The sequence below is a fragment of the Lentinula edodes genome, assembly GCF_021015755.1.
Source record: "Lentinula edodes strain Le(Bin) 0899 ss11 chromosome Unknown C8R40scaffold_61, whole genome shotgun sequence".
NCBI classification, from domain to species: Eukaryota; Fungi; Basidiomycota; class Agaricomycetes; order Agaricales; family Omphalotaceae; genus Lentinula; species Lentinula edodes.
In genome coordinates this window covers 172,297-184,934 of record NW_025764367.1, presented here as the reverse complement: position 1 = coordinate 184,934, position 12,638 = coordinate 172,297, and the positions used below count along the sequence as shown (strand labels likewise).

At 45.8% G+C, this 12,638-nt stretch overlaps 3 protein-coding genes across 3 annotated transcripts; 2 read left to right on the top strand and 1 right to left on the bottom strand.

Moving 5' to 3' along the window:
* The first annotated feature begins 327 nt into the window (after positions 1-327).
* On the top strand, positions 328-1,308 carry C8R40DRAFT_798013 (uncharacterized protein). Its single transcript, XM_046236245.1, has 3 exons — positions 328-693; positions 752-997; positions 1,051-1,308. The coding sequence occupies exons 1-3, from the start codon at positions 436-438 to the stop codon at positions 1,102-1,104; spliced, it is 558 nt and encodes a 185-aa protein (XP_046080054.1). The 5' UTR covers positions 328-435; the 3' UTR covers positions 1,105-1,308.
* Positions 1,309-1,760: 452 nt separating this feature from the next.
* On the top strand, positions 1,761-3,757 carry C8R40DRAFT_1163786 (uncharacterized protein; the record flags this gene model as incomplete). The annotated part of the gene is made up of 5 exons (XM_046230404.1): positions 1,761-2,000; positions 2,054-2,401; positions 2,451-2,558; positions 2,608-2,800; positions 2,859-3,757. The coding sequence occupies 5 exons, from the start codon at positions 1,761-1,763 to the stop codon at positions 3,755-3,757; spliced, it is 1,788 nt and encodes a 595-aa protein (XP_046080053.1).
* A 114-nt stretch (positions 3,758-3,871) lies between these two features.
* C8R40DRAFT_1177254 (uncharacterized protein) lies at positions 3,872-7,228 on the bottom strand (the record flags this gene model as incomplete). Its single annotated transcript, XM_046232648.1, has 13 exons — positions 3,872-3,922; positions 3,978-4,012; positions 4,067-4,256; positions 4,308-4,411; positions 4,498-4,761; positions 4,825-5,079; positions 5,139-5,441; positions 5,498-5,647; positions 5,706-5,937; positions 5,988-6,191; positions 6,248-6,903; positions 6,956-7,105; positions 7,162-7,228. The coding sequence occupies 13 exons, from the start codon at positions 7,226-7,228 to the stop codon at positions 3,872-3,874; spliced, it is 2,661 nt and encodes an 886-aa protein (XP_046080052.1).
* Positions 7,229-12,638: the final 5,410 nt, after the last annotated feature.

Genomic DNA, 12,638 nt, shown 5'->3' with positions numbered 1-12,638 from the left:
AAGATTTCGGATCTATGAGCTGAATCATGGATTGGCAAAGGATTTACAAAGTCGGACGAGAAATTGAAGCGACTGAGTAGAATGGGAGTGAGACTATCTATGTAGAGGCCGGAAACTTGATTAAGAGGCTCAACTACGGATCGTATACTGTAAGTAGCACAATTTCGAGACATGTGACTGCAATTATCCTGACTTCTCACCAATGCCTCCTTACCCATCGATGGATGCCTTCTCTTCTTTGAAGCATTGAATATTCACTAAATGCGACTATGCTTCAATACTGCTAGACCCATGCAAGTTACAAAGAGAACTGGAATGCTCCACGAGCCGACAAGATCGCTTGGATAATTTTATTAAAAAAGATGGGCTGGATTGTACTAAGTAGTGTACGTGAATGTTGTTCCCAGAACCTAGTGAAACACCCGCGTATTGGCGATGCATTTCCATAGGCCTTTTGTCGCCGTGCTCGATTCGCGTTATAAAAGCTATCGATGGAAGGCTTCCCCTGGGTTCTCCCTTCACAAGCTCCTTCTACTCCCGCCATCATCGACAATGCGACTGCTCTCTGGGCTATTCTCTCTTCTTGCAATCACTACTACATCTGTTATTGCTCAGAGCGCAAACATTGGCGCTCCTGCGGATATGACGCAGGTCTCCGCTGGGTCAGACTTCACCGTCATGATTGAGCGTCCAGTATGTGAACTTCCCTCTTATTGACGTTCTCAATCATCCCTATCCATATACTATCTAGGATTCGCTCACCAGCTCAACTGAGGTAGCTCTGGTAATTTCTCTCCTGAACTGTCCCTCAAGCTGTCCTGGTCCCTCTGTCTCTCTCGGTACAATCTTGTACAATGGACCTTTCGACCCTCAATTTTCAGCTCCTGAGCCTGGAACCGATAATCTCCCGCCTCACGAAAACTTTACACTCACGGTTCCCTCTACCTTTACCAAGGGTAATGCTCAGTTAGGTGTTGTTCATGTTTACTTGCTTGGAGTGAGTTCACTTTTCAACTACGCACAATCTGCCTAACCTGTTTGTTTGTTCAGCTTGCACTAACGCCCGAGCTTGAGACGTTTAATACTACCATCATAGTCACTTGAAAGACTCAGTGTCCGATACAACATTCTAATTTTACTGTGGACTTCTTACATGCTTTACGGACTGAAAGCGCAAACTGGCAATAAAAATCATTATGCACCTTACGTGGCAATGATATGAAAGTCTGTCAACCGTCCGAACTATTGCTGCACACTTTATGAGAATTCGAGGGCGAACCTATACGAAGTTAACAACTGCTTCATGATCTCTCCTAATCTCCCTCATCGGGATTGGGAAACACCCCAAAATCTTAGATTTCCTCTGACTGCTTCTACACCCCACGTCCTCGATTTCCGTGCTATCTGGGTCTGCGCTGTCTGAGAGAAATAAATTCACACCGGATGAGGGTGACCACAAGGAAATCAGGGTTTCAGGCCTGAATCTGGAAGCTCTGAATCGGGTGGTCGAGGATGGTCGTTGTCAAATTTTGGTATACGAACAGGAAATTCATAGCTACATGAATTCCTCCAAGATTTACCACCCGTAATCTTACTGATGATTGAGGTGTAGTTTTAGACTGAGGCGTATAATTATAGTGCACTACATGCGGCTGTGCAATCGAGTCACGATACCGATGCTCATGCTAATACCCCGTCTTTACACAGTTCATCGATTACAGCCCCGTCCTTTCATTCGTTTAGCAAGACTTCACACAACCATGGCTTCATCGCTAGATTCACTTGAAGGAGAAATAGAAACTCAAAACGCGTTATTCAACGAACTAAGACTTTCCGGCTCTGATCCTGCTGGACTGGAGGAAGTAAAGAAGAAGTTGGGAGAATTGAAGAAATCCCTTGGGCAGGCCAAGGCGAAGGCTGCCGCAGATGGCTCAACTGCATCTAGTAGCAAAGAGGTCGCCGGTAAAAAGAAAGAGAGGATCTTATTGAAAACCGCCAAGGCGAGCGGAATCTTTTCTTGGAGTCGTATTCGTACTCATGCTTAAGCCACCAGGGAACACGGGATTATGGCCCTGCTGAAATGTTTTGTCGTGAATACGTAGAGCGGATTGTCAAGGACTGCTTTTCGACTTATGGTGGTTCCTGTCTGGATACACCTGTATTTGAGCGCAAGGAAATTCTAGCAGGAAAGTACGGCGAAGACGCAAAATTGATATTTGATCTTATGGACCAGGGAGGAGAGCAGCTTTCTTTGCGGTACGATCATACCGTTCCACTTGCCCGGTATCTTGCAATGATGGGAGGGACGAATACACAGTCGAAACTTTGGCAGGTTGGAAAAGTTTACCGCAGAGATAACCCAGTTATGTCTAAGGGAAGAATGAGAGAGTTCTCGCAGGCGGTGCGTCTTTTGCAGCTTTCTCAATTCTACTCATTAATATTATCTTTAGGACTTTGATATTTCGGGTACTTGGGACCCTATGATTCCTGATGCAGAAATCATCAGTCTGATCTGTACAATTCTCTCGAAGATTGATGTTGGGGAGTTTACTATCAAAGTGAGTTATCTTGCAACTCAACTTGTAACATTCTGAAGCGTTTATTCAGATCAATCACCGGAAAATCCTAGATGGTATTTTCGAGGTATGCGGTGTACCCGCAGACAAGATTAGGACTATTTCTTCTGCTGTTGACAAACTCGACAAACTTCCGTGGGCCGACGTGAAAACTGAAATGACGGAAGAAAAAGGCCTTGACCCTTCTGTCGCCGACAAGATTGGAGAGTATGTCAAGCACAAAGGTAAGTCAATCTTGTCTGTATCCGCAAATATCGTAAAATAACCTGTTATCTGCGTCAGGTGGACCAGAACTTCTTGCGAAACTTCTGGCCGATTCGGCTCTTAGCGCAAACCCAAGCGCAAAACAAGGTCTAGATGACATGGGATTACTGTTCACCTACCTCTCAGCATACAATGTCATCGACAAAATCTCCTTCGACATGTCCCTTGCTCGCGGACTAGATTACTACACAGGCATAATCTACGAAGCTATCGTAGACGCCTCCGCCCCTCCTGGCTTCAAAGCTAATCCCTCAGTTGGTTCTTCGACAACTCCCTCTCCAGCATTGCCGAAAAAGAAAGTCACAAAAAAAGTCAAGAACGAAGACGGCGAAGAAGAAGAAGAAGTTGATGAATCTCAAGTTGGCGTCGGATCTATTGCTGCGGGTGGTCGTTACGACGGGCTCGTAGGCATGTTCAGCGCGGCTGCCGCCGGGGATTCTAAAAAGTCCGCAACTTCCAAAGGTTCTATACCCTGTATCGGCATATCTATTGGACTCGATCGCATTTTCGCTCTCGTCTGGCCCAAATGGGTTGAAAAGGGAAAACGCAGCAAAGAGACGATGGTGTATGTGATGGCGGCTGGCGACGGACTCCTTGTCGAGCGTATGAAACTGGTCAAAGAACTTCGAGATGCGAATATCAAGGTTGACTTTCTGGCAAAGAAGAAACCCAAATTGCCAGTGCAATTCGCGGCAGGTGAAAGAGATGAGGTACCGTTCGCGATCATTCTTGGGGAGAATGAGATCAAAGAGGGGTACGTGATGGTGAAACAACAGAAATGGGAGGTGGTAGATGGGAAGAAAGTAAAGGTCCTAGCGGAGGGCGACGAGAAAGGGGAGAAGGTTGACCGGGAACATCTTGTAGAGTGGTTGAGGGCTACGCAGACTTGGAAGGACTGGGAGGACGGCAAATTGTAATCACGCTATCTAAGTTGTCCATGAATAGATGATATATATACTACTGACTCTGCATTTCCTACACATAATGTATATAACGCTTTACCTTCGACACATATATTCATACCCACATTTCTACCACGGCGAACGAACTCCTGCTGAGCTGAGAGACCCGCCCTCAGTGAGCTAACAATAAAAAGATCAATGGTCGTGTACATGCATTACGAAGGCCTTTACGTACCACAGCTGATATTTGCTTGTGGACCATAGTTAGATCTGTACAAGATGAATGTTGTGAACAATGTGTACGAGGGAGAATTAAACTCTTACAATCTAAATAACCCATGTTCCCATTATTTTGATCTTCAACTAACATATCGCTAAACTCAATCTCTGCTGCGTCCAGATTCTGTCTCGCGATGAAAAACTTGGCTGCGCGACCTCCACGTTTTGCGTTTCGCGTGGCAATGATATTCCGGACTTGTTTGGAGAAGCGGGTAGCAAGTGGCGGTAGCTTAACCTAAAGAAGAGGGTGGGTGAAACGATTTAAGACAGAAATGCTTGAAGGTACCATATGAGGATCTAAGCTGAAAATATCGGCTGTTTCGAAGAGATCAATCAATAACTGGGGCGAGACACTCGATCCAATCCATAATATTGTTGTTTCTTCGTTGTCTACATAATATGCAAAAAAAATTGTCAGCGGACTAAATTGTGACAATAAGAAAACTCTCGAGGTCTTTAGCCATCCTACCGCTTACCTATGAGATATATCCCATTTGCCACCATCCATTCATGACTAGCTCGCATAGTCGATGGCAACAACACCGCCGAGTTTGCTGCCTTAGGTCGTGGTATACCGCCCACACCAGGCGTCTCTGTATCCGTCAACGTCAAAGCAATCGTATCATCCAGATCATGCAGAGCCAAGAGTCGTGGATACAGATGCTGGATAGTAGACCGTACACTCATGGAAAGCAGACGGTGTGTGAAGTAGTTACGAACGTCGGAGGCTATGTTGCGTGCTAGGGAAGGGGAAAAGGGAAATTAAATGTGAGAAGGTGAAATGAATGATAGCTACGGCGTACCTTTGAGAGGTTTGGATTTTAAAAGACCCAACGTATATGTAGGAAGAGCTTTGAGCGTTTCTGGAATGATAAGCTGCCGAAGACCTCTAGGTGAGCCGGAAACGATCGAAATATAGGTATAAGAATGTGATGATACCTGGGTAGGTCTTGAGGCAGCCGCGCATTTATTCCTATAACCTAACAACATAGCGGAACAGTTCTCTGTGAGGTCATCTCTTATCAGAGACATTTTCTGTGACGATAGACTGGATACGGCTGAATTTGAATAGGTCAATATTTTTGTCGAGCCCGTCCCAATAACCAGTGTTGCCCACCTGTTCTCGTCAAGTAGTTCATACATGTATCCACATCCGCAAATTGAAACACATTTCCAGCCAGCTCAACCACTTGAAGTGCTAAATTTACCAACCTCACCCTTCTCTGACCCTCGAGGGACGTATACAACACCGCGCATTGCAGGTATGCATATTCCCGTGGACTGAGACCTGAGCTTGTTATGGAGGTAGCAGCATGTGTGAGAGAGACGCAGAAAGACTTGTCTGCATCGAGAATACCAAAGGCCATGTCGGTTGAGTTTTGAAGGTAAAAGTTCCCGTGATGATTTGTTATTCGAAGGCCTATCGGGGTCTTCGATGTTTGCGAATTCTTTTGCAAACTGTAAAGGGAGACTCACCTTTCGAACACCGCACCCTCGCTATGCAATCATACCCCGTAGTCCGTCGAATCAATCGTTGCATCTGCGATTCGAGTACTGGGCTGTCTCGCAACAAGTCAAACCGAGGATGGAAGAATATATCACCGCCTGTTGTCGATGACACTGCGCCTGATATAGATGTAAGAAATTTGGGGAACGAAAACGACTTTTACAATGTATGACCTACCCACACTGGCTACATCCACGAATTTATTATTTCCCAAAAACATCGACACTCCAATTCCCTCTTCTGCGCATTCTTCCCCAATCTGCTTCCATAATGGATCGCGAGGTTTATACAGCACTTTTTCTTTGTCGGTATCATACAGCTCGTTTTCATTAGGCTGACCGTGAAGAGCAGCGATGCCCACAGACGGCATAGTACTGAGAAAAGTGATGATATGACCACCGCGATTTGACTACCGATCATGAGCAAATGTCAGGCAATTTAAAAGAAAGAGAAACTCACAAGCGCAGCTTGACCCGCTCTTATCACTGAACCTAACGCATTTCTAGAATCCGATGTGTTGACAAAACGTTGTGGTAGCGATTGCAGTAGAGCTTCCAGCGACTTTCGACGTTCCCAGGGGTCGACAAAAGCGTCATTGTAGAGCGGAACAAAGACCTCGTCTACGTCAGAAACTACCATCATAGGACTAGGAACTTTGTCTGTCTAGCATGTACACGTTGAGAAAGCCACCATTAGCGGGGGTGCAAGGAGGCACGCACTGTCAAGTCGTAGAAGTGTAGTGTGCTATCATAGGTGATGATAGCTATCCGGCTGCCAGAAGGGAAACACGAATCAAGCATAACTTCTTCATCAATATGATCTGGACCTCCGTATAGAATTTTCAACAGCGATATGCAGGCAGCATACAGAAAATTTGACTGAACAGCTTCTACAGACACATCAAGAGCAATTACGAAGTTGAGCGATTGAGGTGACCGGACACCAGTTGGCAGTGGTGTGGGGGAAAAATATGGGGGTGTCAACCGCTGTGGTGGGTTCGACGCAAAGTATTCATCTCCAACGACAAAATCCACTGTCCCTTTACATAGTTCAGGTCGATCCATTTGATCAAGGCGCATTCCATTTCCGTCTAGGTTGGAAAAGTACTCCGGAGCCACGGTGGTCTCGTGCGTACACAGGTTACATTTCCATTTACTTCCCCCTGCAGTCCACACACACCATGGATTGACGTAGGCGCGACACTTTTCGCATCGAGCTGGACCAGACGGACCAGGGTCAAGGAGTGGAATTGGCTCGTCTCCTTCAGCAAAGGGTTGGAAGACTGCAGCAAGAGGTACGTTACACTCTGATGCTAGACGCGAAGTGTGAGGCAAAGCCCAAGTAGTCACGCGAACATATTTCGGTGAGGAGTTCCCTGAACAAAGTCCAATGTTTACAATGATAAATGCATACAGAGATGCACGCACCTTGGTCCACAGCTACAAAATCGGTGGTAGACAACGGTACTCTTGTTCCCGGGAGAGTCAAGTATGGCTGTTTCTCCCAGTGTTGTCTGTCAGACTCAACGGCATCGACAGCAGAGGGTACTTGATTTGGATCGATACGTGGGCGCAAGCCTAAGTATCAGATAAGTGACTTGGTTCATTAGGTTCAAGGAAATAACATACCGTACCTTGAATTCCTCGGCCAGCACTGTGAGGCGGCTGCGGAATATGTGGAGACTGTGCAGGGTTGTACATGGCAATGAGCTTTAACGTTGTCAATGTCCAGAAACAAAACACCCTGTCAGTGTTCGGCGCTTCAGCACTGCAGCTACGTGTTCTCAAAAAGGTATTCTTGGCACGTGTTCATTTTAGACGCCCCAAGTTTTTTTTCTGACCATCACCATCTGTTAGCTGACTGTTACTCAAGTCAACCCAAAACTTTCGAATCTCTTATTCGTACTAGGCTCCACTGTTGTGGACTGCACCTTGCTTGGGAAATGATAAATTTCAGTGAAATTGATACTAGAACTGGTATGGCAGGAACTAGGGAATGATGCAGGATTTATGTATGCAAAAAGTGTGGTCTAAGCATCATCTGAGTGTCTTTGTCAAGGTGTAGATTTTAGTTCAAGTATCAAGTGAAAAAAACAAGGCACATAAGGTGCACTACAGGATATACACACTTCAAAAGCCTTGTGGAAATTTGTTTGATTAATCTGAGTATTGAGGAAAGAATGCAGCGCACATAAGGTGCGCCGCAAAGCAAGCACAGAGCTCTGGATGTTTGTAAACATTTGGCAAAAGCATGAGGCCAAGCACAACCAAAATGTGCCTGCACAAAACAACTTAACTTCCGGAGTGCAATAGACCTTGCAAGCAAGGTGATATTCTACAGTCGGGGACAATCAAAGTCGACAAAAAAAATGAGCGAGTTTTCCCAGGTTCAGATTATAGTAAAAATCATTCTATTCTACTTTTTGAGTATTCTGGCACAAAAAGGAAGAGATTTCAACCAGCCGATCTCCAAAAAGGCAAGTTTGGGTTGCAGACCTTGAAAAATTGGCCGTACCCTAAAACCTCGTGGGAAAAACTTCGGAGATGTGTTTTTGGACGTATTTGGCCTTCCTGAGTGCAAATCCATCATCAGTTTTACCGAGAAAACTCACCCTCATGTGCCACAACAGCTTTGATGAAGTTTCCCATCTGCCAATTAACATACCCCTTTGGGGACATACACCTTGCTTGTATTCCTTCTCACATGCCAGACAACATTGATTTCAGATTGTGTTGTGATAGCAAACTCTCATTATCAATGCTTTCTATTCAAGTTCATAGTGCTGATTGACATAAATTCAGCCAGGCTCTATGTCAAAAATCAAAACAGATCAAAACTCGTTGTACTACTCCCACTGAAACCAAGCCTGTATCATTGTTCATGAACATGGCCACTTTATTGTTAAATCGACACACATCCAAGCCTCTCTTCCACCTTAGATAACCTACTGTAAGACCTGGGTCAAAATAGGTCTTAGGGTAGGTTTTGGTATATGGAGGTTTATGTTGTAGCGTGCTAAGAGCAGGCTGGAGCTCGAAGGGAGCTACGAGAACCGCGACCGAGGACGGGAATGACCTAGTAGTGGCTGGAACGACGAGATGATGACCCTTGAGGGGGTTCCTAGGAGGTCCAGGGAGGTCCCTAAGGTGGAGGGAGTGTCACGAAGCGGCAGAGGCGGAGTGACTAACGGAGCGGGAAAGCGGAGCGACTAAGCAGAACGGCGAGGCGGAGCAACTGAACAGGGCAACAAGGCGGAGCGACTAAGCAGAACGGCGGCAGGCTGGTCCCAGATAATGACAGAGATATATTGAGTATCGTAGTCATAGGTAATAATAAGTAAGCACATACCTGGTCCCAGATAATGACAGAGAGGTCAAGATAAGGGACCAGGCTGTGGAGGGTTGGCTATATATACATAATCCGGTCTGCGAGAAACAACGATGTAATACTGTACAGTTTAGGAACAAGGAAGGTGGCGGAAGCCAGTAGAAGGAGAAGATGGGTCAGGTGGATCAGTAATCGATGGGGGTTTGACAGTGATGGGATGATGTATCGTACAAGTAAAGGCGTCGAGACGGTCAGAAAAGGAAAATGATAGGGGCTGCGTACTTTATGACATTACCCCCCTCCTTATGACCATTGTCCTCGATGGTCAAGGTTTTGCCGCCGTTGGGTGTTTTTTATGAAAGGCCCGAACAATTTTTGGTGCTCGACTGAGGTTGGCTGCGGGTTCCCAAGAGTTGTGCCCTGCGTCGTAACCTTTCCACTTAACCAAATATTCCAACTTCTTCCATCGAACCCGGCTGTCTAAGATCTCCTCTACTTCGTATTCCGGTTTGTCTTCATCCTCTAAGTATACCGGCTCTGGTGGTGTTGGTATTTCGCCATTAATGGAGTTACCTTTCCAGGGGTATAGTTTATCAACATGGAAGATGGGATGGAGGCGATCTAGGGATAGGGGAAGGTCAAGGCGATAGTCTAAAGGGCCAATTTTCTCCAGAATGCGATAAGGGCCAAGCTGTCGATCTCCTAACTTTTCACTGGAAAGCTGAAGGTTAATGTCCTCTGCACTGAGCCAGACTAGGTCTCCAACTTTAAATTGATGAGCTTTCCGCTTCCCGCGTTCGTATCCCTCCTTCTGTTGTTTCTTTCCTAGGTGTAAGGCAGCCCCGGCATCTTGTCGCGCTTCTCGGAGAATCCGTATACGGTCATCTACAGCTGGAATACCGCTGCGTTGGCCCACTGGGATATTGAACAGGGGAAGATAGCCGTAGGTTAGCTCGAACGGGGACATGCCTAGAGCAGAATGAGTCCGTGAGTTAATCACAAACTCCGCCATGGGAAGGTGCTCTGCCCAGTCATCTTGTTGTCGTCCCACATAGAGGCGGATGTATTTCTCTACTTCCTGATTTGCTCGTTCAGTTTGGCCATTGGACTGAGGACGGTATCCGGAGTTTAGATCTGATTTAATTCCTAGCCTAGCGAGAAGGGATCGCATGAGTTTAGCTGCAAACTGGGGTCCGTGGTCGGATTTAAAGTGAAGAGGAAGACCATGGAGACGGAAGATTTCTCGGTAGTAAATATCGGCAACGCCTTCGGCTGTGATGGAGCTGGTGCAAGGAATAGCGTGAATTTGTTTTCCATACAGGTCTGTGCAAACCAAGACAGCATCGTAGCCTTGGGAGTTAGGTAGCTGTGTTATCAGGTCAACCCCTACCTCTTCCCATAGACCGGATGGTACATCTAATGGTTGAGTTACGGCCCGTGGGTGTCGCTGGATCTTCTTACGGGCACAAACCTCGCATCCCTCAACGTATTTTTCCACAAAAGAGCGCAACGTTGACACGCCTAAATTTTGGCTAGACGTCTATGCTGTGAATTGTGACATTTTCACGTATAGATTTGTATCAAGAGGACTGTAATTGAGACCCAGATTGACAGTCAAAGTCGATACTGAATCAGTCTAATAAGTTGAAGGGACCATATACCCATACTACCACAAGTTGGTTAGTTTACCCATCCCCGATACTACCTACGGATAGCAGTCTACCTGTTTGTCAAGCAGGATTATACCAGACTCGGACTACATCCGAAGGATGACCATTCACGTATGACATACCAAGGGTATTCTTATTGGACCTTACACTGGCAGGAGTTTGGAAGAACTTACTCAAGTGACCATGAACCGAGGATTGACTCGAAATGACTTTCTAGAACTCAGGAATTATCAAAATACTCCTTCTAGAACAAGATCATGCATTAATCTAAAGGACTGCAATTTAGTCTAATAGACCAATCAAGTTGCATGGTTGAGGAAAATGACTAGAAGAACGATCGAAGTACTGCGAGGCTCCGAAGACATATCAAATGAATGTCAAAGAGTCCTGACGTAGAAAATATTGAAGAATGCAATTAAATGAATACTATGTGTAACTCCCTTGATTGAGTATAGGCACAATGGGTGTCTATTGAAAGAGAGAAGCAGTTAGTTTAATCCAGATGAATCAGATTGATAGGATTAGAATTGAGGAGAGCTGATTTGCCTCTGGACGAGGTGACAAACGATCGAAGTAAGTGTTGAACAGCAATGACAGTTGAACACCATTCGAGTCATCCTCCAAAAACAATTAAATTAAATGAATATTGAAGTACCTACCTATGTTTGGAGGTATACTAGAATCTTGGAACCAATATGGACCAAATAAGGACATGTAGATTCAAATTAAATGGTATCTGACTGAGTGTAGAAGTTTCCTTGCGGTTCCGAACGTTTATTGTATTAAATTAATTGTACTATGCGACTCTATATTCTGTATGTATAAATAGCGATCCGATGTATCTGGAATACAAGTGATTTTGGGACGACGTTGCAGTGCTAATCCGTAAAAAGGAAAGACACACTCCCGCCAGACTGAAACCTCTTCGCTAGCAGCCATTCGGGCCCGGCACTTGTGAGTATAGGAACGTCGTGTTCTGCTCCTTGTGACTGCGAGAAGTCTATCCAGTTGTTGGGTATTCTTCGAACTTAGGATCAGTCGTTGGTCTTAAGGGCAAATCACGCTGTGTGGTTGTGCCAGCACATAGTTCTAGCCCTCTGTAGGGGTCTGTGTGTTTCGGTTTTAATTTACTTTGATTCAAACCCCCAATTCTTGATATACCCAAATCAATACAAACCAAAGCACAAATCGTGCTGAATCTACCTTGATCAAAGGAATATATCGAATCCTTAGAACGATTCAAATTGATTGATCAAAGCTTCGTACTTAGCTCTCAAAGCTTTGCGGAACCTTTGCCAACGCTACCCCTTGCTATTAAATAAATTTGATAGCAGTGAACTCGCATATTGTGTATTAGATTGGTTGGTTGGAGTGCTCATTAGATTCCTTCCTTTCTCTTTCACACAAAAACGAGGCAAGCTCGTTAACGTGGGCCACCAGAAATGGGTACTGACCAAGTCAAGTGTCCCGTGTAGTCCGGGGTGTCCTGCAGTTGGATGGTCGTGGCATTGACGGAGTACCTCAGTGCGTAGGTCGTCGTTTGCTGGTACGTATACTCGACCTCGGTAGTAGACCAACCCATTGTCCTCTTCCCATTCGGCTATCCCATTGGCCAAGCGCTGTAGTCCGTGCTCTTTGACTGTTTTGAGACCCTCCAATACCTGTGCTTCCCATTCTGAGGCTTTCCGGATACGATCCTCTAAGGGGTTCTGTAGGATCGAAGCTGCAATTTTTACGAAGTGGCCGGGTTTAAGGACTGTCTGTTGCCGGTTATCATCGCTGTCCGATACATGATGAACTGCCATGCGGGAGAGAGCATCAGCTTGGGTGTTTACTCTGCCAGGGCGGTGGATCATATGAAAGTCAAACCGTGACAGATAGAGGGCCCATCGGGCTTGTCGGCAGGTGAGGTCTTGTGCAGTGCGCCAGAATTCGAGGTTCGAATGGTCCGTAATGATGTCGAATGGTTGAGGGAGTCCTTCTAGAAAGTTCCTCCAATCCTTCAGTGCTTCAATGATAGCAAGCATCTCTCGATCATAAATTTCGTAGTTCCGTTCCGCTGGCTGCATGGATGCCGATCTGAAGGCTACCGGATGCCATTGGCCGTAGTTTT